Raw genomic sequence first — 23,497 nt, 5'->3', positions numbered from 1 at the left:
ATCAGTCTAGAAAGAATTTCATTTACAGTCTGTGTTTCATTTTTTTTTTTCTGTGTTTCATTTTAACGTATGAATTAGATTTTACTTTAACTTCAGTGATTTTAGAATTTAGTAAGAACCATTCCATTCTGCACATGCTAGTTGTGTTTTTTATTGACTATTTACTATACTCTGTGTCTCTGCCTACCTTTTTTTGTTTTTTTAAGTTTTTCAACTTAAAAGTTCGAAGTAACATATACATTTGGATTTGAAATAGAAGATGATTGGTTAAGAAACTGGGATTCCATGCCTTTATTTTACTGGCTGATCTTTGTATAAATTGCTGCCTAAACTAGACTCTTCATCTCTTTAATAGATGATAGAAGTCATAAATCATAAGTGTGATCTTGTCAACTACAGCTATGGAGAAGCAACTCACTGGCCAAATTCTGGGTGAGTGTTCTCGGATACTTGTGAGCCGTAGACTTTAGCTGATGGAGAGTACGGAGTGTTTTTATAACTGGATTGTACACCACAACTGAAAACGAGCAGTCCCATGGTTAGATGATAGTGTGTATCTCGTGGACCCCGGGCCCCTGTTCCCACGGTCCTATCTGTGATGTCGTGATTCCCTCCTAGCCAGGAAGACTCACCGCCCCATCCCTCATTACGGCTCCTCGTTGACAAGCAGCCTGAACTCTTCCAGGTGTACTGACCTGACAGAATGCTGGACTTGCTGCAACCTGCTGATGTCTTCAGTGATCCCACCTGACCTGCTGAACTTATTATTAGTTGGATACTCAGACTCACGTTGCATTTTAAGTTCGTGAGCAGGAATCTCAGATGGTCACTCAGCATTGCCTTCGATCATCTGCATTTACTCTTTCACTCCTGTATGGTCATTTACACCTTCTTTTCTCCTCGAAGACCTTCAGCGACCTTTCCTTTCTTCCTTTAGCTAATGTTCTTACCTCTTTCCCAGAGAAGATAGAAGCCCTCAGAGGGGGCTCCTGACCTTCCTACAGCCTACTGTGACCCCACCTTCTCTGCCTTCCCTTCTTGTGTAATAAATGAAGTGCTTGGGGGGCGTCTGTGTGGCTCAGTTGGTTAAGCATCGAACTCTTGGTTTCAGCTCAGGTCATGATCTCAGGGTCCTGGGATGGAGCCCCGTGTTGGGCACTGTGCTCAGCACAGAGTCTGCTTGAGATTTTATGCCTCTTTCTCTCCCTCCCCCTCTGCCCACCTCCCATCCCTACTCCCCCATCTGGTGCTCACCCACGTGCATGCACACACACTCTCAAATAAATAACTGGATAAAATCTTTAAAGATTAAAAAAAATAAATAAATGAAGTGCTCAGGGTTAAAAGTCACTCAGGCACTGGCTGTCTGGTTGCCATTTCCTCTCCTTAAAAACTGCTCCCAGACAGACAGATCTCTTCCTTTCACACTGCTTTCCCTCACTTTTCCAGCAGAGCGTGGTTGGTTGGTATAGTCACCGTTTCTGAAGCTCCTTGGTGCAGTTGATGTGTGTCACGTGACTCCCTGCCTTTTTGTGTCATGGTGTCCTCCTGCTGCTAAATTCAGTGGCTCAGCCTTGAACTCATGTTACTTCACCTTTTTTTTCTTCATAATAATAACTTTGAAATGACTTCATTTAGTGTTTACTTAGTGGTCACCTCTCCCCCATTCCCACCAGGCCATCCATATCTACCTGTCACCCAGTTTCTGAAGCTTTTTAATAAAGCTCTGCCAAGATGAAAATTTTACCAAGCCAGACCCTATAGTTTGCTGTTTTCAAATAGCTCAGTTTTCTCAGATAATCGGTACTAGGTTTCTTGTGACACATCACTTTCCTGCCCTTGTGACAATCACCCTGTCATCCTCACTCATTTCTTTCGTGAACATAAACTTGCCCTCTTCTCTTGCCTCAGTACCTTTTTTTACCTAAGTGTATTTCTTTCTTCCTTTGACGTTCATCCTTTTAAGGTCATCTTTCCCTAATGTTCTTCCCTTCCCACTCAGGATTGTGGCGTTCTTGGCCGTATGCCTTTTTTCTATTGACTGCATTTTCTCAATGGTCTAACTTCATCTCCTTTATTTAATACCAGTACATTTCTTGTTTGCTGTCCAGTTCTAACGAGACTCTGTATTTTAAATCTTACTCTGAAGTTCTCCCTATTTCCTTAGTTCCCCTTCACCTTTGCCACTAATCATAAATATATGTAGGAATCCCCTGCAGAGTCATTTCTAAATATAATATATTAAGAGGAGGGTGGAAGACAAACTCTCTGTTTCCCCACTAGCTAATCAGTCCCTTCTATTATTGCAGTATTTGCTTTTGGGCCCTACCTATATTCCACGTTGAATCTAGTATTCTTCCCACACTGACCTTGGTCTCATGACTCCTTCCTTACACTAAAATCCAGCGGAGGTGTGTCGCTTGGCTTGGCTGTGTCATGTTCCACCAACGGTGGATGTGCCAAAAGTTACTCAACCACACATTCTAACAGTATTTTGGTATTATACACACCGAGAATAAGGCTAAGCATTTATAGTCTGCGAATGTCCCTTGCTTCTAATGCACACCTCTTCCTTGTAGCCGCTGTTTGAGTTCTACTACTAAGAACCCATCTTTTAGTTTGGTTTTTATGAAAACTGTATTTAAAAATCTCTTCACAGTATAATAATACATGTCTTGAAAAATGGGACTGTTTTCTATGTTCAAAGAAATTCTCTCTGTGTTTCAGGAGAATTTGTGAAGTAATCAGTGAAGCAGTGTGGAAGCATAACATCATTTACGTTTCAAGCGCTGGGAATAACGGTCCATGTCTTTCTACGGTCGGCTGTCCGGGTGGAACGACATCCAGTGTCATAGGTTAGCTTCCTGCTTGAGAAATAGACTTGTTTAAAAAAAGCAGTGAATCTGACGTTACTTGTATCTCTGCTGTACGCAAGCCCCTGTGGACCTTGAGTGTGTGCCCTCAGGAGGGCAGAGTCTGGCAGAGAGCTGCTACCCTGAGGCGGGAGGGAGGAAGTGGTGTGAGGCAGGCACAGGGGCCGTCTGGCTTCGCAGAAGTGCAGGTACTTCTGATTCAAGAATCCAGGTGAGGCTTTCGGAAAGAAGCGTGGCAGTGAGGATTTCGATAGGTAGAAATGAGCAAGGAAAGGCTTTTCCAGACTAAGTGAGCAACATAAACACAGAGACTTGCTTCACTTTTTATTTATAGTATATGACTGCTTATTTATAGTATAGTTTCCTCCTTTAATTTCTCTTGGGGCATGCAGAGAGAATCAGATGTCAAGAAAGGGAGCTTTATTAATGAGAAGAAAAGCAGTTGAAACACATTTATTCTATGAACGTGGCTTCTCTTCCACCGTTCGGTCTGTTGGGTATGATGTGGTGTTGTCTGTTTCACTGCACTCGATGGGCAAGATGCCCCTCAACAAGAGTTAAGGGAGATCAAAATGAGTTGCATACATAATATGAAAATGATAAAATTAGCTGTAGCTCCCAACTTGTGCGAAAACACCCACAAAGCGTAACACCCACCCCTGTTTTTTTAATACAAGGCATGAGTGAGGAGGATAATGAACTCAGAGAACAACTAGGTCATAATTGATGGCCTAGAATTTTTTCCTTTATTTTGAAATTTGAGATCAGTATAAGGCTATTACCTTTTAACATTTGTAATTGGATGCATGACAAGAAACGCTGTTTGGTCCCAAATAATTTTTCTGATGTATACATCATTAACCGCTTGAATGTATACATATTATAGTTATTATTAAAGGCATACAGATATTGTAGATGTTACAGATACATAATAATATTTGGGTATCCAAGTTTAGAAACTGGTCCTTTAAAAAATTTAAATAACAGTGATCTTAGCTTATAGGGCGTACTTTTATTTATAGCTTCTAAATCTCAAGCAAGGTGTAGCTTGCTTTGTATAACTTAAAACCTCTTGCTGAAGTAATTGTTAAATCGTGTGTTGAGACAACAGTGCCTACCAGTGATCTGTCCTTTGTATTTCGGTTCTCTAGATATTTTAAATACACAAATTAAAATGAAACAGAAAATAGAACTGAAAGGTACTTAAAGATCAAAATCCACCCTTCTCCCACAGTACTCGGTGTTTTGGCATTTTCTTATCCCCAGACTCACTGAAAAATTTAAACTACATTTTACAAGTGATTACAATTTTTTTATAACAGTGGCAGCACTGTTAACCTAAATCCTCTTAACTCACATATTTTATCCAGTCTTCTATTCTGCATGTATGTATGTTGTAAAGAATTAGGAGCTGGCCGACCTGGATTCTAAGTCTTTTCTCTGCCAGTCACTATACATTTAGTACATTTTTTCAGCCCTTTCTAGGCCATTTCCAGATTTCTAGGATGAAGAAACTGAGTTTTATCCCTGTAAGTCTATGAATTTAGAGCCTTTTTGACTAGTCTGCCTTTACATATTTATCTGGAAGACTGCAGCATGTTAAATGTCTTTGCTGTTTGCTCGTTTTTACAGCCATTTTGTGGAAGAGGGATACTGCCAACTTTATGGGTAGAATTTTGGATACAATGGTCATTTAAAAATGAAGGCAAACTAATTCCGGTATTTTCCTAAAGTTATATTTTATAGTTTAAAACAAATTTCTCTTTTTCTTTTACACACACAGTTTTAGGTATATTTTTGTCTTTAATCTACATGATAATCCTGGTAGGTGTTTTTATATTCAAAACCAAAGCACCTAGTTTAATGTCTGGTACAGAGTAAACTTTCCTTGCTTATTAAGTTTTCTTTCTTTCCATTTATGAACAAGGACTGTGGTACAGGGTGATTGAGTGATTTACGCACGGTCACACAGCTGAGTGAACAGTGGGTTTAGAATTAGGATCTAATTTTATGTCCTTTTGTTCATGATGAAATTCATCCCACAGGTGTTGGTGCATATGTTTCTCCTGATATGATGGTTGCTGAGTATTCTCTGAGAGAGAAATTACCAGCAAATCAGTACACATGGTCTTCAAGAGGCCCCAGGTAGGTTGAGAGTAGTACACGGGTCTGTTACAACTATTTTGTTAAACTACATGGTGGGAAGGGACAAAGTTTTGGTAACTTTACCAGGTACTTTTTGGTTTTTACTTTTCAACTTTTTCATTTTGAGGAACAATCTAATTTCAGGGAAACATAATTAAAGGAATAAATTACAGATATTTTATTGTTAGATGTATGACATAACTGTTCTGAGTATAAGATTAGAAAAATTGGGGACACCTGGGTGGCCCATTTGGTTTAGTATCTGCCTTTGGCTCAGGTTGTGATCTCAGGGTCCTGGGATCGAGCCCAGCATCGGGCTCCCTGCTCGGCGGGAAGCCTGCTTCTCCCTCTCCCTCTGCCACTCCTCCTGCTTGTGCTCTCTCTCTCTCTCAAATAGACAAACAAAATCTTTTAAAAAAAAAAAAAGATTAGAAAAATTGGTTGGAATCAGGTCAAATGTGGTAATGCCAAATTTAATCCTCTGAATTACAGATATCTTCCTACTCTTTCCTAGATAATTTCTTCTTAAAAAATAAACTTATTTCATTAGTTTACTATAACTGTTCGTGAAAGCACTCAGGCTATAGGTCTCCATGTGGATTATCAAGCCTTTCCTGTATCATCACCATATACTGCCCACATCAGCCCAACTAATTGGCCTAAAACTCCACATCTGAATAAGAGTGGCCAGGATTCAGAGTCAAAGTTGGCAAAGGTTTACATGTTTTATATTTAGTTAATAAAAGTACTAATTATTAAACTTATTGATTCTCTTCTAAAATTGATTTTGAAATATTTTATGTACAGTCAATATAAGCACAAAGTAACAAAGAATGTTTAAACCAGTCTTTGTTAGTCTTATTTGCCCATAGAACATTTAAAGAATTATTTCAAGAAAAATGAGTTCATTGGGGCGCCTGGGTGGCTCAGTCGTTAAGCATCTGCCTTCGGCTCAGGTCATGATCCCGGGGTCCTGGGATCGAGCCCCGCATCGGGCTCCCTGCTCCGCGGGAAGCCTGCTTCTCCCTCTCCCACTCCCCCCTGCTTGTGTTCCCTCTCTCGCTGTGTCTCTCTCTGTCAAATAAATAAATGAAATCTTTAAAAAAAAAAAGAAAGAAAAATGAGTTCATGAATGGGCGCCTGGGTGGCTCACTTGTTAAGTGTCTGCCTTCGGCTCAGGTCATGATCCTGGGGTCCTGGGATGGAGCCCCACATCGAGCTCCTGGCTCAGCGGGAGTCTGCTTCTCCCTCTCCCCCTCCCCCTGCTTGTGCTCTCTCGCTGTGTATCTTTGTGTCTCAAATGAATAAATAAAAAAAAGAATCTTTAAAAATGAGTTCATGAATTATGGGGGAAGCTTGGATTAAGGAGATACTGGTTCGCAAACCAGTTATTCTAGGAATTGAGAGAATTTGTTCATGTTTACTGTGCTATAAACATGGAATATTATTGCAAATACATGGTTTAATTATTAGGTTTAATTATTAGGGTATAAAACATTGAGTAGTGATCACTGAACGGGGCATATTCTGTGTACTATTTGAAAAATCCTCTTTGTCAGGAAAGACTGTCAGACATAGAGAATTTACTTGACTTCCTGGTGTTTACAAGTACGGCATATTTCTTAAAGACGGATTACCAAATACTGTCTACATAAGCATGTTTTAAATTTTTATTACATACTGCATTTTAGAAGAAAAACATCACTAGCTTTTTTAAGGAAACTTATGTTTATGTAAAGTTTTTTAATAAGGAATATGAAAGTTATATGTAAAGAAAATTTTACTTTATTTGTATATTTATTATTTTTTTTAAGTAGGCTCCATGCCCAACATGGGACTTGAACTCACAGCCCTGAGATTGAGTCACACACAGCTCTACCAACTGAGCCAGCCAGGCACCCCAAAATTTTATTTTTTTAATAAAAATTATATTTACATATCATGGAATCCTCTTTATTTTTTCTTTTTAATTTTATTTATTACCTTATGTTAATCACCATACCTTACATCATTAGTTTTTGATGTAGTGTTCCATGATTCATTGTTTGCATATAACACCCAGTGCTCCATGCAGTATGTGCCCTCTTTAATACCCATCACCAGGCTAACCCATTCCCCCACCCTCCTCCCCGCTAAAACCCTCAGTTTGTTTCTCAGAGTCATGGAACCCTTTTTAGAGCACTTAGTAAATGCTTTGTGATTAATCACTAACAGAGTAGTGTAAAATGAATAGAGAGCAACAGGGGGTAGTCAATTAGAATTTATGACTCTTCCAGTTACAAGATACCACGTGCTCATTGTGAATGTTGGTAGACAATATAGACGGTGCAAAGAAGAAAGTAAAAATTACCCTAAATCTCATTGTCTGTGATGTGTTTGGGTGACATTTTGGTGCACATTCTTTTAGTCATTGTCCTGTACATAAATGGGAGATCACAGTATTCAGGCACCTCTGTAACCTTTTGTCACTCAATAATACTGTATGAAAGTCTTTACAGGTCAATATGTCTTTATCTAACAGTGTTTATTTTAAGATAATCACTAAACGGGGTGCCACCAGCCCATTTCAGGAGGGGGATCTTATTTACATTGATTTCAGCTCTCTGAAAATTTGAAACCAAGGTGCACTAGTATTCTTAGCCAGTAATAAGAATAGTCCAGTCAGTTGGAGAAGAGTGGTAGAAGGGAGGGGCCAACAGCTTCTGTGGGGAACTTTCGGCCACTCTTCCAGGGAAGACGAAGTTAGCGTGTCATCATGTTATTCCTTTACTTGGGGCGGGGGACAGAGCTTGTGTTGGGTGACTACATGGCGATGAATTATGTGTCCATTATCTCATTACCCTATGGAGTCAAGAGCCCTCAGTGAGGGGCCCGTGGACTTGAGCCAGACAGTGTGACAGCTGTGAGTCACGTGAGGTTAGTCTGCATTGAGATGTGCTCTAAGTGTGAGATGTACGTGAGATATTTAAGACTAGTACAAGAAAGAATATAAATTAACTCGTTTATTTCTACTAATAACATACTGAAATTATATTTTGGATATGTTGGGTTAAATAAAATACATTATTAAAAGAAATTTCACCAGTTTCTCATTAGCTTTTTTTAAATGCAGCTTTTGGAAAGTTTTAAATGCCCTCTGGGGGTGCCTGGGTGGCTCAGTTGGTTAAGCGGCTGCCTTGGGCTCAGGTCATGATCTCAGGGTCCTGGGATGGAGCCCCCTGTTGGGCTCAGAGTTCAGTGGGGTGTCTGCTTGTTCCTCTGCCCTTCCCCCCGCTGGGCATGCGCATATGCAAGCGTGTATGCTGTCTCTCTCACATAAATAAATTAGATCTTTAAAAAATAAATGCCCTCTGTGTCTCACATATTTCTATTGGACGATGCTATGTTAAACTTCAGATAAAGGCAAAGCTTCTACTTGTTGCAGACAAGAAAAAAGTGCATTCATCAAGGAATCTGAGAAATGACCATTTATTTTCCCTCCAGAAAGATCCCTGATACCTTTTGCACATAATCCCAGATACATACAAACACACAAGATTTTGTCCACTTTTAAGGAAGATAATTGCTACATAACGGGGAAATAGCTGTGCTGGGTATTTTTTTTACAACTGATTCCAATACTGCAAATTATCCATGGTATTGTACTCTAATCTATTTGACTAGTGGCCTTTTTATGAATGCGCATGTTGATCCAGTTCTCACCATCGTAAACAGACTTTCATGGCTTTTCCTTTAGTGCTGATGGGGCCCTTGGAGTGAGTGTCAGCGCGCCAGGAGGAGCCATCGCTTCCGTTCCCAACTGGACGTTGAGAGGAACTCAGCTAATGAACGGGACGTCCATGTCTTCTCCCAACGCGTGCGGGGGCATCGCCCTGATACTTGCAGGTAAGGACATTGCTTAGTGCTCTACTTGGTCTAACTTACTCTTGTTTTCAGTTTATAGGATAATATGAAGTCAGGCAGTGGTCATAAAAAGTAATTGAGTAAATTTCTCTTACTTTATTGCAGACAGATATTTGTGTTTTCTGAAGTTCTCATGGTGAGAAAATGTGTGGAATTGGTCATGTCCTGGCTCAAAGTAAAGTTTAAGATGGCGAATAATTGTGTGATAATAAGGATTTGAATGTGTATTCATTCATTCAACAAATACATTTATTTGCTGTTAATGACTATCAAGCATTATTTTGGCTCAATAGTACCTGCCCCTGTGGAATTTATCATAGCTGTGGGAGACAGACTGTAAATAGAATTTAAAATTAGTTTATATTACACATTAAAAGGTAATATTGCTGTGGGGATAACTAAAGTGGGAAGGGAGGTGGGAGTTTCTGGGGTGGTGGGCCAGAGGCTCACGGTATTGATTAGGTGGCATTGGCATTGACTGGGACTCAGTTACTGTCACCAGGTTGTCACAAAGCGTCCTCCTTAGGAGCGTTCCTCTCATGAGGTCCCAGGACTCTCTGCCTTCATTTCTAGTTCTCTTCAACCTCACCACATCTCAGGGTTGCTCCAGCCTCCCGTCCTTGTACAGCTTAGTCTCTCTGCCTAGAATTCTTTTGTGCCATTTTTTGGCCTTGCAAACTCCCGTACATTCTGGTAAGATTCGACTCCTGTTCCTTCCCCTCATAAAGCGTCCCCTTCTTTTGGATTCTCACTGATGAAATTGGCCACTTTCTTGATTCACTCTTAAAGATTTTATTTATTTACTTGACAGAGATAGCGAGAGCAGGAACACAAGCAGGGGAGTAGGAGAGGGAGAAGCAGGCCTCCCGCCGAGCAGGGAGCCCAGTGTGGGGCTGGATCCCAGGACCCTGGGATCATGACCTGAGCCGAAGGCAGACGCTTAATGACTGAGCCACCCAGGCGCCCCTTTCTCGATTCACTCTTAAAGCAGCATACTTTCATGTTTGTTTTGTTCGTTTCTTAACATATTGTAAGTGCGCATACGTTTGATGAACTCTGGAGTGGACAGGAATGCGGTATTACTCATCTTTTATCTCTAACAACAGTATTCAACACAAAATTGACAAATTGGTGGCTTCCATATCCTTCCCACAGAACAGTCATTCCCAGCCTGGCTACTCCTGGCATCACCCAGGAAGCTTTTAGTCAGTATCAGTACCTGGGATTCAGTCTCAAAGATGCTGAATTAATTGAGCTGTGGTCAGGCCTCAGCATCTTTTTTGCTGGTTTGTTGTAAGTTCCTTTGGTTTCTGTAACACAGCCAGGTTGATTAGTATCCCTGGCGACCATATCGTTTGACCAGCAGTGTTTTAAGATTTAAGTAATCTCCACACCCAATGTGGGGCTCAAACTTACAACCCCAAGATCAAGAGTCACGTGTTCTACCATCTGAGCCAACCGGGTGCCCACTTGACCAGCAGTGTTTTAGAGAAAATGTCATTCGAATGCCTTCAGGTATCTGCTTCACACGTTTGCATCACCTTCGCAGAGTGCACACTGCTGCCCTTGCATAACGGGCACACCTCGATTTTTACTGAATGAGATCCTTGCGTGGTGCTAGCAGTTTGAGTTAGGCTGTTGTAGTTTAGTTTTTTCAAAAAGATTAAGAAATGAGTGTTGAAACACAGGACATTAAAGCCAGAGAATGTGCATGTTCTCTCTACTGGTGAGGGGAGGAAGGTTTCAAGTAGCAAACTCTCTAATACTCCTTTCTTGCTTTTGCTTTTTCAAATTTCAGGTCTGAAAGCTAATAACGTTAACTACACGGTTCATTCAGTCAGAAGAGCTCTAGAAAATACTGCAGTAAAGGCTGACAATATAGAAGTATTTGCCCAAGGACATGGTATTATTCAGGTAGTGTTGTTTGTTACGAAAAATAGATTAATCATTAAGATATGGTCTTAGCTATTACTGGATAACATTTCCTGTTGTAACAGTGATTGAGTTTATCTAATTCTCCGTTATATGATCATAATAGTTTCTGAACTGGTGAGCAAAGAGGATACGAAATCAGATTTTGTAGTTGAGACAAATTTGTTTCAGTAAGAGAGAAATACAGTAAACCTAAGTCATATGGAGGGTAGAAATTCCAAGCGAAGATGGCGAGGGCAAAACCTGTGAATCTAATGGCGTATGGAGGAGTGCCTGGCTTTGGTCACTTGGGACGAGCTGTGTGAATCTAGAGAGCGGAGTTGGAGGTGAGTGATCGGGCTGGTGCTTTGTCTGAAAAGGTAGAATTGCCCCCTTATGTGGGGTTACCACGTAGTTTAGAGAGGCGAATGTAGAAACTAGCTTTTCGCCTGTACTTTTTTACAACTGAAATCAAATTGGTAATTTATAACAAAATGTTTTCTTGACCGAACCATTGATATTTTACTGTTTGTATTCTTTTAATTAGGTTGATAAAGCCTATGACTACCTCGTTCAGAATACATCATTTGCTAATAAATTAGGTTTCACTGTTACTGTTGGAAATAACCGCGGCATCTACCTCCGAGACCCTGTTCAGGTGGCTGCACCTTCAGATCATGGCGTTGGCATTGAACCTGTATTTCCGGAAAATACCGGTTAGTAATAAATGGACAGTAAGCCGAAGTGCTCACATTTGTGGTTTGAATGAATACTATCGTATGAGAGAAATGCCAAATGGGTTAATGTTCTAAAGAGAAAACATGAGTTAACAATAATATTATTTTAAATCATATATATTTTAAGGGGGATGGATGTGATAGCAAAGCAGGGATCCCAGTATTGTCGCAGCTCAGCCTGGTGACCACTGAGGAAAACAGTAGCCTGGGCCTTCAGTGACCCAGGGTTTTATCGAATTGTGGATAGTAAAACATCCAGTTCCTTTTCTTTACCACTCTTACTACTTGGGTGTAAGAGAGAGTTTCGGTTGAAGAATGGGAAGTAGAAGAAGCCAGGGAAAACCGCAGCTCAAGGAGGTGTAAATGAAGTAGTCACCACTGTGTACTTGGCATCTTCCTTTCAGTCAGATGCTGTTATCTGCATGCAGTAATGACAGATATTCATGAAAACGCCTTATTTTAAGGTTACAGCCATGTTGGATAAAGTGTGAATGGATCACAAGTGCCCTGAGATGTAGGGAAGGTTCTGTGACTGCTTTATTTAAGCTGTGTTTTGGAAGCCCAGGCCCTAGTGCATTTTACAGCTGATTAAACTCATCTGCTAGATTTTATGAGAAGATAGAACTTTTTAAAATGGAAGAAAAGGAAAAAAGTACTAATCTTTAATTTTTGGTCTTTTTTGTGCTAGAAAACGCTGAAAAAATATCCCTTCAGCTTCATTTAGCTTTAACTTCAAATTCATCTTGGGTTCAGTGTCCCAGCCATTTGGAACTCATGAATCAATGTAGACACATAAACATACGTGTGGATCCCAGGGGCTTAAGAGAAGGATTACATTATACAGAGGTATTGGTGCATCTTCAGTGCTACTTTTTGAATACTCTGAAATGTGTGAGAGTGCCCTGTGTGGTGGTCTCTTTCCCCATTGGTCTGAAGTGGTCAAGGGTGGGTATGCATGCATTTGTTTAGGCTATTTGCTGTTAATTATGTGACCCAACGTCAGAAAATTGGCATGAACTTGTGTTTAAGACCTTCACTTTTTTTTTTTTAAGATTTTATTTATTTATTTGACAGAGAGAGACACAGCGAGAGAGGGAACACAAGCAGGGGGAGTGGGAGAGGGAGAAGCAGGCTTCCCGCGGAGCAGGGAGCCCGATGTGGGGCTTGATCCCAGGACCATGGGATCATGACCTGAGCCGAAGGCAGATGCTTAACGACTGAGCCACCCAGGCGCCCCAAGACATTTACATTTTAATGTTAGATTAACTTACTCTGTGACTAGATTTCACTTTTTTTTTTCTTTTTCTCTTGTAAAAGTTTATGGATACTGAAACTTACTCTTTTTTCAAGGTATGTGGCTATGATATAGCATCCCCTAATGCAGGTCCTCTGTTCAGAGTTCCAATCACTGCAGTTATAGCAACCAAGTAAGTAACAAGTTACCAACAGCTTACTGTTACATGGAATTTTTTAATGGCTATTTATGGAAATAGTGTGAACTTTTAAAGGATGAATAGACCAGAATCAGGTAACTGGGCTTTAGTTCTGCTTCTTGCTCACAAAATTCAAGTGCGATGTGGTCTTTCTATTGCTTGTTGACTGTGAGAATCCCCGGTGGCATCTCCCGTGCCCTTTCCCTGTGCCAGAACTCCACTGGGATGACAGTGCCCCGTCTGATCCATCTGCAGTATTAGACAGTATTACTTCGTCCCTTCTTCATCCCTCACCCCCCTCCTCCGTCGCACCCCATCTGTGGGATCACTGTTTTCTCTGGTTCTACCACTTCTGTCACTGTTTCCAGACTCTCCCTTCCCATCTTGTCTTTTACCCCAGAACCGAGGAACTCTGCTCCCGTCGTACTGCTTCCTGTTTAAGATCTGTTGGTGGCTCTGCCCAGGATCATGCTCTCTAAAATAGCAAACAGCAGTCCTTCAGAGCCAGCATTTCCCGTCACCCCGTCTGCGGTACAGACTTTAGCCAAGACGTTGTCAGTTTTGGTTTACGCCATTTGACTGTGAGCCCACTGAAGACTCAGGGACTGTGTCCTACAGGTTCCTCTGTGCTGCCCATTGTACAGTATCTTCAGAACAAAACAAACTGTTCAGTAGATGAAGGACAAGATTGAGAGGAGAATTCTGGAGACAACGGAGAGTTCTCAGTTAATAGTTTGTACTGAGTTAGTTAACTGGTAAATACTAAGTATGCAGCAGGTCTCAGCCCGTAAGAAACTTAAGATGAGATTCAGGAGATAAAAAGTGACACACACACGGAGAAATTGCAGAATACTTAAATTCTCAGATTTTCCCTGAAGTCCAGTAGGAAATTAGACAAGATAATTTATAAGATTCAGGAATCAGCTGAGACATCATCTCCTTCAGGAAGCTTTTCCACGAACCACGTATCTTTTATGTCTTTTCCACTAACACTTTTGTCCACCCAGAGCATATTATGTTAAATGTTTCTGGTGGTTTTTCTGTCCTCCTGAGATTGGCCAGGGCAAAGGAAAATGTATTCAGTGTATTTGTAGCTCTTAACAACAGTGCCTCGTATATATACTGGGCGCTCATTAAATGTTTGTCATACCGACTAAAATTTGTCCCTTGCATATTCTTTAGGTTTCCATAGTAGAAAATTACACATTTGACCTTTATGTGTCACTGGTTTCTTACAAAAATGCTATGGAAATAGTTTTCTTCTTTCCTGTGTCATGATGGCGCGGGGTATTTTGGAGCTATATAAGGAGTTTGGTACCAGTCTCAGAGCTATAAGACAGAATCAGTGACACAAAACATCACCTTTGATTTTAATATTTAGGACTCATGATAGTTCAGATTCTAATAATAGGGAAATCCTGTGAATGAGGGAGCTGTATATGTGTGTCTTATAGACAAATTGTAGCATAGACAAGTAAAAAGAAAAATCATCTACACTGGGCTGTCCGGAACTTACCACCGCTGACATGTTGCAAAAATGAGATAATGTTGTGCACACTGTTTTGTAACCAACTTTTAAATCCCTGTGTTTGTTTCTGATGAGCTATTAAAATCTAGAGTCCCAATGGGCTTATGATATAAAGCCTCTCTGGGTGACAGCATCACATTTGGCCATTTATTTTTATTTTCAGAGTAAACGAATCGTCACATTATGATCTAGCCTTGACAGATGTACATTTTAAACCTGGTCAAATTCGAAGGCATTTTATTGAGGTTCCTGAGGGTGCAACATGGGCTGGTAAGTAACATTTGAGTCTGTCCTGACCATTTATCTTTATGTACCTTCTATCTCTGCTAGGATTGTGACCACAGAAAGTGTATATGTCTCTAATGCACGCTTCTGTCATAACAGTACAGCATCTGACACCCTAGATTGGCTGTTGGGTTTGAAATACTGTTACGATCTCGTACTGTTGTGCACTGTTCACACATCAGATCATTCAGGCTGTCTGAAGACGTTTTAACATTCAAGATTTTAACTTAATTTAGAATAATACCTTATCTGTTAATGATTAGAGTCAGAATTGTATTGTTGAACAACTCTGGGCTACCTAATTCTTACAGGGCCCCATGGAGTTGTCGAACAGTGAGCTTTGATAAAATGTACACTAATAATACTGAAGGAAAATCTGTGGTTAATTAACATTGAATCTAGTATCTTTTCAATGGTAAATGCCAGTAATTACAGTGCTCTAATTATAATTTGTCTTGGTTGGTATTGAAAATAATTAGGTTTTTTTTAATAGGAATTTATTGAATGATCCAGAATGGAAGTAGGTCAGAGCATTCAGCAGTCTTAGATTAGAAATGTGCTGGGGGAGGGGGAGGAAATGGGAAGACGGTGGTCAGAGAGTACAGACTTTCACTTATAAGGTGAATAAGTTCGAGGAATCTAATGTCCAGCATGGTGACTGTAGTTAACTCTACTGTATTACGTACTTGAAATTTGCTAAAAGTCAGATCTGAAATAGTCTCACTACCAAAAAAAATTGGTGAATGTAAAGTGATTGATGTGTTAACTAACCTTATTGTGATAATGATTTTACAGTATATATGTATATATCAAATCCTCACAGTGTACACCTTAAACTTATGCAATGTTATTTGTCAATTGTGTGTCAGTAAAATGGGGGAGATAAAGAATCAAAGCAAAAAAAAAAAAAAATGTACTGCAGATGTGTCCTATTTCAAATAATTAGAAATACTGTCCTAACACTAGATTTTTTATTCTTAGCAATTGATTAGGTTCACAGAGCTCTGCGCCCACTTGACCTTGTGAACCAGAGACGTAAGCCTTGCTTTAAGTTCCCTGTATTAGAGTGGGTGTGCATTAGATAAGATGCTGATTCTGCTTCACAGTGATTTTGGTTTTGCCTCCAGCTCGGCCTCAGAATAAAGCTGAGGATGTGTAGTTGATGGTCATACTTTCTAGAAATAGAGAGGAGGGAGATTCTAGGAAGTTATCAATGAAGTTGAATAAATAGACACTAATGGAATTTAGGCATGATAACAAACCGAAATTTCTAAAATTAAAATTCTCTTTATCAGGAATTGGTTGGTTTTTCAGCTAAAAGCAAGTTTCCTCATAGCAGCAGAGGGGCAAAGGGTTTTGAAAATAACCTGATTAGGAAAATTGTGTCCATCCATGGACAGCTTGCTGTTCCGTGGTGTTTGCAGCATAGCAGTTGTTAATTTTAATACTGATTTATTTTCCTACCCTTTCATCTTGATTAATATTCTGTTGATTCTTTGTTTTTAAGGAAATATGCAGATTTCCTTTGAATATATCATTTTTTTTTTCTTGAGACGTTTTCTAAAAAGTTGGTATTAAAGCAATCATATGTCTGTTTTAAATCCTATCAGTTTAAAACTTGGCTTCCTCCCCTCTCATTTTAGAAGTTACTGTGTGTTCGTGTTCTTCTGAGGTGTCAGCCAAGTTTGTTCTTCATGCGGTGCAGCTTGTGAAGCAAAGAGCGTATCGAAGTCATGAATTCTATAAGTTTTGTTCCCTTCCAGAAAAAGGAACACTGACTGAAGCTTTTCCTGTCTTAGTAAGTTTTAATTACCGGTTTGAAATCCCAAAAATGATTTCGTTTTTTATTTTTGGTATAGGCTAAGACTCAGTATTTGAATTTGATTTTATAGTTTGTATTCAGACTGTATTGGGGCTGAATATTTTATTAACGCTAAATAAACAAAGTAGGAAGGTGGGTAGTCTCAGTGGGATACTTGAGACCAAGTTGGAGGTAAATAGTAATCATTTGAACTCTTCAATAAATGTAGTCAAAGGAAGGTGCTGGTCTGCTAGATTCTGATGGCTTATACCGTGGAGCTTGATTGGGATTGTTTCCTCATCACACAGGAAATTACTTCCTTATTTAAGATTTTTCTACTTGTTATTTTATTAATGCCCAGCTGTGAAGACTGCAGGAGGCTGTTTTGCTGTGTAGGTGAAGCCGCTGCTGCTTTCCACCGGAATGACCTCTGTGTGGCAGGTCCCCACCCTTCCTGGGCTGTGGTTCTTCCTCCACAGAAGCCGAGCGGACTGATGCTCTTCCTTAAGGCTGCTGCCTCGTGTGTTCACGCAGTGATAGCGTCCTTCCTGTGTCTCTTAGGTCTCCGATGCCGGCTTGTGCTCTTGTCTGTGCTGGTGTCCTCTGACCCACCTGCAGACTTCGTAACATACTGGTTACTAGAATACCTAATTTAAAACTCAGCACTAAAAATGGTTTTTGTTTTTAATTTTTTTTTAATAGGGAGAAAGATGTAAATGACCATAATTTCATTTTGCTTTGATGGCCAGGCAGCTCTGAGCCTGAAACTCAGCTGCGGGTATTGACTCTGCCTTACAGAGCTGTACTACGCCTTTTCTTATCATTGTTCTTACCATTTTTCCTTTGGTCTGAAGTTTTTATTCCAGTTTGTTTTCACTATTATTTTGTTGTGTGTGCTCCCAAAAGCTGCCTCCGATCTTCTATGACAAGCGCCGTAGGAGTCTGAGTCGATAACTGTGTGTTTAAACGCCTGTACTCTGCCTTTGCAACTGTAATTTTGTAACTCCACACACAGCTGTACAAAAAGCTAGAATTGCTTTAAAACACTATTTATATTCAGTAATTTGAAAGAAAATGAGAAAAGGGATTTACACATTTGTGATTTTTATTGTTCTTTACAGGGTGGGAAAGCAATTGAGTTTTGCATTGCTCGTTGGTGGGCAAGTCTTAGTGATGTCAATATTGATTATACCATTTCTTTCCATGGAATAGTGTGTACTGCTCCTCAGTTAAACATTGTAAGTTCCACATTTCCATCATTTTTAATGTCAGTTATTTGTGTTATTGAGAAATAATTCACTGGTTGGATTTAAATGTTAATGGGCAGATTACTTGTGGTTCTGAAAATAACAGTCGTCTTTGTTCATGGATGCTTATAAACTTTGCATTAGACAAGTTTATTTTAGGTCCAAATGTTTAAAAATGCGGTTTATTATCAATAAAGCTGGAGAACCTAATTTGATAAATATTCTTTGTAGCATGCGTCGGAAGGAATCAATCGTTTTGATGTTCAGTCCTCCTTGAAGTATGAAGATCTGGCTCCTTGCATAACTTTGAAGAGCTGGGTCCAGACCCTACGGTATCATTTAGTGTTTCAGGGTACAGGTGTTGAGCGTTGGCGTGGTGGGAGTGGGGACATCTCTTACACTCTTTGAAAAGAGTCATCTTTTGAAATCATCTGAGTGCTGGAGATGAAAATGCAGTTTCTGACTTCGCAGCCTGGGAATCCTGGCAGCTCTCTTAAGAGGCAGCCCCAGCAGGAGCTCCGAGCCTTAAGTAACATGTATGTGAAGCTCTCAGTGTGGCACCTGCAGGACCCCTCCTGTGACATGTGCGTTGCCATCTGCAGTTTGTGGACAGGAGGGTGCACGTCAAGACCTGTCCGTCCTTAACACTGTTAGCAGTTGTTGCCCTAATATTGGGATCTGATTATGTTAAGAACTATTTGTTTACGTTTGAAAATGTTTCCATAATATTGCAAATTTTAAACACTACGTATTGCTAAGGTTCAGTCAGTAAAGAATTCTATAAGCTGATGATTAAAATATTATAAAATATACTGAGAAGTACAGAGTTTAGGAATGCTTATTGTCACTTTTATTGTACTGTGTTATAGATTTTGTTGGTTACAGTTTCCTTTCTCTCAGTAGATGAACTCCTGAATCAAATTACTTACGCATTTGTCCAATTACAGCCCACTGAGTGCAAAAACAAAACCTTTAGGATCACGAGATGTTTTGCCAAATAATCGTCAGCTTTATGAGATGATCCTGACTTATAACTTTCATCAGGTAAGTGTTTAAAGTATAACCTCAAAATGAACTTTTTTGTTCATGAATCATAAAGTCAAAAATAGAAAGACAAGGAGTTTAGTATATATGTGTGTGTGTATATGTATGAAATAGAGTCAAATAATTAACACTGGTTAATTTGAAATTATTCTTTGGGAAATTATAATCTCTGATGGTCCAAGTACTATTTGGGTCTGAAGTCATAAACTAATTTAGTGGTGACCTGGCCTTTGAGCCGTAGTTTTTGTATTCATTGATACCTGTTCAGTGGTACCTGTCCAGTGGTTAGAGGTCTCATCAGCGCCAGATGCTGTCTGATTATGAGAGCGGGTCTGATTGCTTTTCTCTGAAGCAGGTGTTAAAACAGTGAGAAGTCAGAATAACTCTTGGGTTGAATGAGCAGTAAAGGTAGTTGAGACTACTGTAAATATAGAATCTTAAGAGTTTATGTAGGATCAGTAAGATTTCAGCGAAACTCTTATTGAAGCATAATATGAATTTGGTTTTAATGTTCAGGAGATGATTGATTTCAATGAATTGTCAAATTTCAGTTTTAAAAAGTACTTAGAGGTACTGAAGAATATATAGTATTCATTAATGCTTACAAATAGCTAGGTTTGTATTTTTAAAAACTTGTTAAAGAAAAATACCTTTAATTAGTGCCAAAATATTGGATGTTCTGCATTTTTAAAATTGGTTACCAGAAGAAAATATTTTTAATACTTGTAATGTAAAAATCTCATCAACAGCAATATTACAAATCTGCATTAGAAATCATATAAATTATATCAAATAATTATTCTTTTTTTTTTTTTATAGCCCAAGAGTGGGGAAGTAACTCCAAGCTGCCCACTACTTTGTGAACTATTATATGAATCAGAATTTGACAGCCAACTGTGGATTATATTTGACCAGAACAAAAGACAGATGGGTTCAGGAGATGCCTATCCACATCAGGTATAAAATTGGCAGTGATTTTTAGAATTAACTGAGGCTGTTTCCTGAACTAATGAATCTCTGATTTGCTATTTATGGTAATTTTTGTTTTTCTGGGTTTGTTTGGAGTTTTTTTAACGCTATAGTTTTGTATTTCTTTGACATAACCACTAGAAGCTCAGTTAGTTGTCTTATTATAAAACGGACTATGACAGCCTCTCAGCCATGTAGATCTGCTAAATCAAGTTTTGGGATAGAGGAGGGCATGGACGATGCTTGCGAACACTAGCCAGCGTAGCTTTTTTTTTTTTTTTTAAAGATTTATTTGAAGGGGAGGGAGCAAAGGGAGAGAGAAACCCAAGCAAACCACACGCTGAGCACAGAGCCCAGCACAGGGCTCGATCTCATGACCCCGAGATCAGGCCCAAGCTGAAACCAAGTGTCGGACGCTCCCCGACTGTGCCACCCAGGCACCCCTAGTGTAGCTTTTTATTTTAATTATTTCTTCTTCCTGCCCACTGCTTCTACACATCTGATGGCAGGGAGCAAATCATCTAAGATAATATGAGCACCTTGAAATGATCCCGGGTCTGAACTGGATGAAAAGCACTATATAGCAGTGCCAAGTGTTTATTAGAACTTTCAGATTTATTTCTTCCTGAGACAGCTGTGTACTCAACACAGTGTAGGCCGATCACTTGCTTGGCACTGTTGTATTAAAGGGAGAAAAACTTAATCATATAGGTTTTTTTGTTTGTTTGTTTTTAAGATTTTATTTATTAGAGAGAGTGAGTGAGAGAGAGAGCACAAGCAATGGGGGAGAGGAAGAGGGAAAAGCAGACTCCCCACTGAGCAGGGCTTCATCCCAGGACCTTGGGATCATGACGTGAGCCAAAGGCAGATAGATGCTCAACCGACTGAGCCACCCAGGTGCCCCTTATCAGTAGTTTATAGAAATTTTATCCCTGATTAAAATATTGTTACAAAGAAATGAGATATTTTCTGTAAACATCTATAATATTATGCCAAATAATGAAAATAATTCGTCAGGTTTTTTTCAGTTAACTAGTCAGAGAATGATTTCTTTTTTTTCCTCAAAGCAAGCCAAGTCACATCTCCTCAGTACAGACTGGATTATTGCAGTGCCATTACTTTGTTGCTTTTAAAATCTCAGAAGATACTGCTGATGCAGAATACAGCCATGCTCCTGAGCAGGTTAACTAGGTGGAGCAGAGTGGATTTGTCTCTGCTGGCTCCCTATTTTTCCTGTGATAAAGAGGTGTGGCATTTTGGTTATAACATAAAGATTACCAGTTGTGTATACACATGTGTGTGTATATTTGTCTTAGATATTATATGGCACCTCAATTTTGCTAGTTTTGGTGGTGTTTTATACATGTTTCTAAAGACTCATGAACTAGAAGATCATTGCTTTTATCAGTCTTGAGCAGATACAGATTTAGCTGAGAGTATGGGCATAGCCTATTGTGGGAAATTGAGGGCTCTGGAGCCATACCTGCCTTCAGCTCCCTTATCCTTTACTCTGCACGTGGCCTTGGACAATTCATGGGATGTTCCTGGCCCTGCTTCCTCACCTGCACCCTCAGGTCCTTGTGTGTAGGCGCGCACACTCGCATGCACTCTTCCTCACACAGTGTGAGCACTCTGTGTGTAGTAACTGTTCCTGTTTATCCTCTTACTATAATTTCTGTTGACTTGGCTAAACTTTCCTTTTTCCAAATGTTCTTTGTCTTTTTTAGTATTCTTTGAAACTGGAGAAAGGAGATTATACAATTCGACTACAGATTCGTCATGAGCAGATCAGCGATTTGGAACGTCTTAAAGATCTCCCATTCATTGTTTCTCATAGGTTGTCTAATACCTTGAGCTTAGATATTCATGAAAATCATAGCCTTGCACTTCTAGGAAAGAAGAAATCAAGTAATTTGACATTACCACCCAAATATAACCAACCATTCTTTGTTACCTCCTTACCTGATGACAAGTAAGTGACAGTGTTGCTTACACTTAACGTGTATCTTAAATACTGTAATCTTTTCATGTGAGATCATTACATTGGGCTAAATTTATGGTATGTTGTCACTTACCATTTTAGACTAAGATTATTTCTCCCTTTGATTTTGGAAATCTGAGCTGTGGGAATTATTTCAGAATGCGATTGTTTTGATGTTTTGCCCCTTGATTATCTTTCTGAGACTTTCTCTTTAGTTCCTTTTTTTTTCTTTTGAACTTTCTTACTAGAATACCTAAAGGGGCAGGACCTGGATGCTACCTTGCAGGATCCTTAACATTATCAAAGACTGAACTTGGGAAGAAAGCTGTAAGTATCCTTTTTTTTTTTCCCCAAAGATTTTATTTATTTAACCAAGAGAGGGAACGTAAGCAGGGGGAGTGGGAGAGGGAGAAGCAGGCTTCCCGCAGAGCAGGGAGCCCGATGCGGGGCTCGATCCCAGGACCCTGGGATCATGACCTGAGCCGAAGGCAGATGCTTAACGACTGAGCCACCCAGGCGCCCCTCCTTTTTTTTTTTTTTTTTTTAAACACTGTAATTACCTATTCCAAAATTTCCATTCCTTTAAAAGATGGGAATTAATCCAACCCTTTAGAATGGGTAAAAGAGAAGCTCTCCCTGGGGGAAAAAAATTGAGTAGTTTTTTCCCAAATTACCAGTAAAGGTCAATTAAGATTTGATTGTATTTTAAAATATTTAGTATTCTTTTTTCCCAGACCTAAGTACTTGGCCCTGAATTGGTCCTACCTTGCATGACTAATATACTTGAACTGCCCTTGAAACATGGAGGTCCAGATTAAACTTGGCTTAAGTGAATGGGATGTTTAAAATTAGAACATTTTATAGGATTTTAACCAACATAATATTGTGGATATAAAAATAAGTCAGGTCTTCTTGGGTTACTTCTAGAAAACTAGTCAGATCATTTCTAACGAGCAGTATTTTTCCTCACTTGTACAGACCTTTCTCTTGTTGGAATTTTGCATAATTGTGTAGATAATTAGGAGTATTTCTTTTGGCATTGCCTTTTATTTTATAGTTTTAAAATCATGCTATTAAAAACATGTTTCTGGTTTTTACATTGTAGAGGTAAACATTACAACTGGATAGGTACCTATTTTAACTTTTCCATCTGTTTTCATTATATATTATGAGAATAGTGTTTATGTGGATCTGTCACCTTCTGTCATCATATTAGTTCAATGCCAGTAAAGTTGTCATTCTTGCAGTTTTGCATTTCTCCTCAGCATCAGTTCTCACATAGTGGTCTACTGCCTGATGCTGGAATCATAAATGCCATTACCAAGTTGAATGGATTTCTTGCATCTTAACAAGTATACTTACTTCTTGCCACTATTGAACCAGAAGTCACTTACTGGTGTCTTAGAGGCGTAACTTAGGAATTCTGTGCTTTGAAAAAATCGTTTGCCCTGACATTTCTTGAGTCTCATTTCAGTCGATACTGCAGTTGACCCATGAACAACATGGGTTTGAACTGCGCGGTCAACTTATATGTGGGGTTTTTTTTTCCAGTAAATATAGTACAGTACTATAAATATATTTTCTCTTCCTTGTGATTTTCTCAATAACATTTTCTCTAGCTTACGTTAACATAAGAATAT

The 23,497-nt window shown here is 39.4% G+C and overlaps 1 protein-coding gene across 6 annotated transcripts in view; it reads left to right on the top strand.

Annotated features, from left to right (window-relative positions):
* Nucleotides 1-23,497, top strand: part of TPP2 (tripeptidyl peptidase 2) — a 70,195-nt gene that overhangs the window by 28,210 nt on the left and 18,488 nt on the right. For all 6 annotated transcript variants that reach the window (XR_013446861.1, XR_013446862.1, XM_036118110.2 and 3 more), the window contains exons 8-23: nt 356-432; nt 2,728-2,855; nt 4,919-5,018; nt 8,755-8,903; nt 10,720-10,835; nt 11,380-11,548; nt 12,258-12,415; nt 12,920-12,996; nt 14,694-14,800; nt 16,459-16,613; nt 17,738-17,854; nt 18,095-18,195; nt 18,811-18,907; nt 19,727-19,864; nt 21,604-21,848; nt 22,106-22,184. Coding sequence is in view for 4 of the 6 variants with exons in the window: in XM_036118110.2 (XP_035974003.1) it covers nt 356-432; nt 2,728-2,855; nt 4,919-5,018; nt 8,755-8,903; nt 10,720-10,835; nt 11,380-11,548; nt 12,258-12,415; nt 12,920-12,996; nt 14,694-14,800; nt 16,459-16,613; nt 17,738-17,854; nt 18,095-18,195; nt 18,811-18,907; nt 19,727-19,864; nt 21,604-21,848; nt 22,106-22,184 (2,013 nt within the window). In the remaining 2 variants the exon portion in view is untranslated. The remainder of the gene's footprint in view (nt 1-355; nt 433-2,727; nt 2,856-4,918; nt 5,019-8,754; nt 8,904-10,719; nt 10,836-11,379; nt 11,549-12,257; nt 12,416-12,919; nt 12,997-14,693; nt 14,801-16,458; nt 16,614-17,737; nt 17,855-18,094; nt 18,196-18,810; nt 18,908-19,726; nt 19,865-21,603; nt 21,849-22,105; nt 22,185-23,497) is intronic.

This window comes from Halichoerus grypus, chromosome 4 (assembly GCF_964656455.1).
Source record: "Halichoerus grypus chromosome 4, mHalGry1.hap1.1, whole genome shotgun sequence".
NCBI classification, from domain to species: domain Eukaryota; kingdom Metazoa; phylum Chordata; class Mammalia; order Carnivora; family Phocidae; genus Halichoerus; species Halichoerus grypus.
The sequence above is the reverse complement of the archived record's forward strand: the minus strand, read 5'-3'. Positions and strand labels throughout refer to the sequence as shown.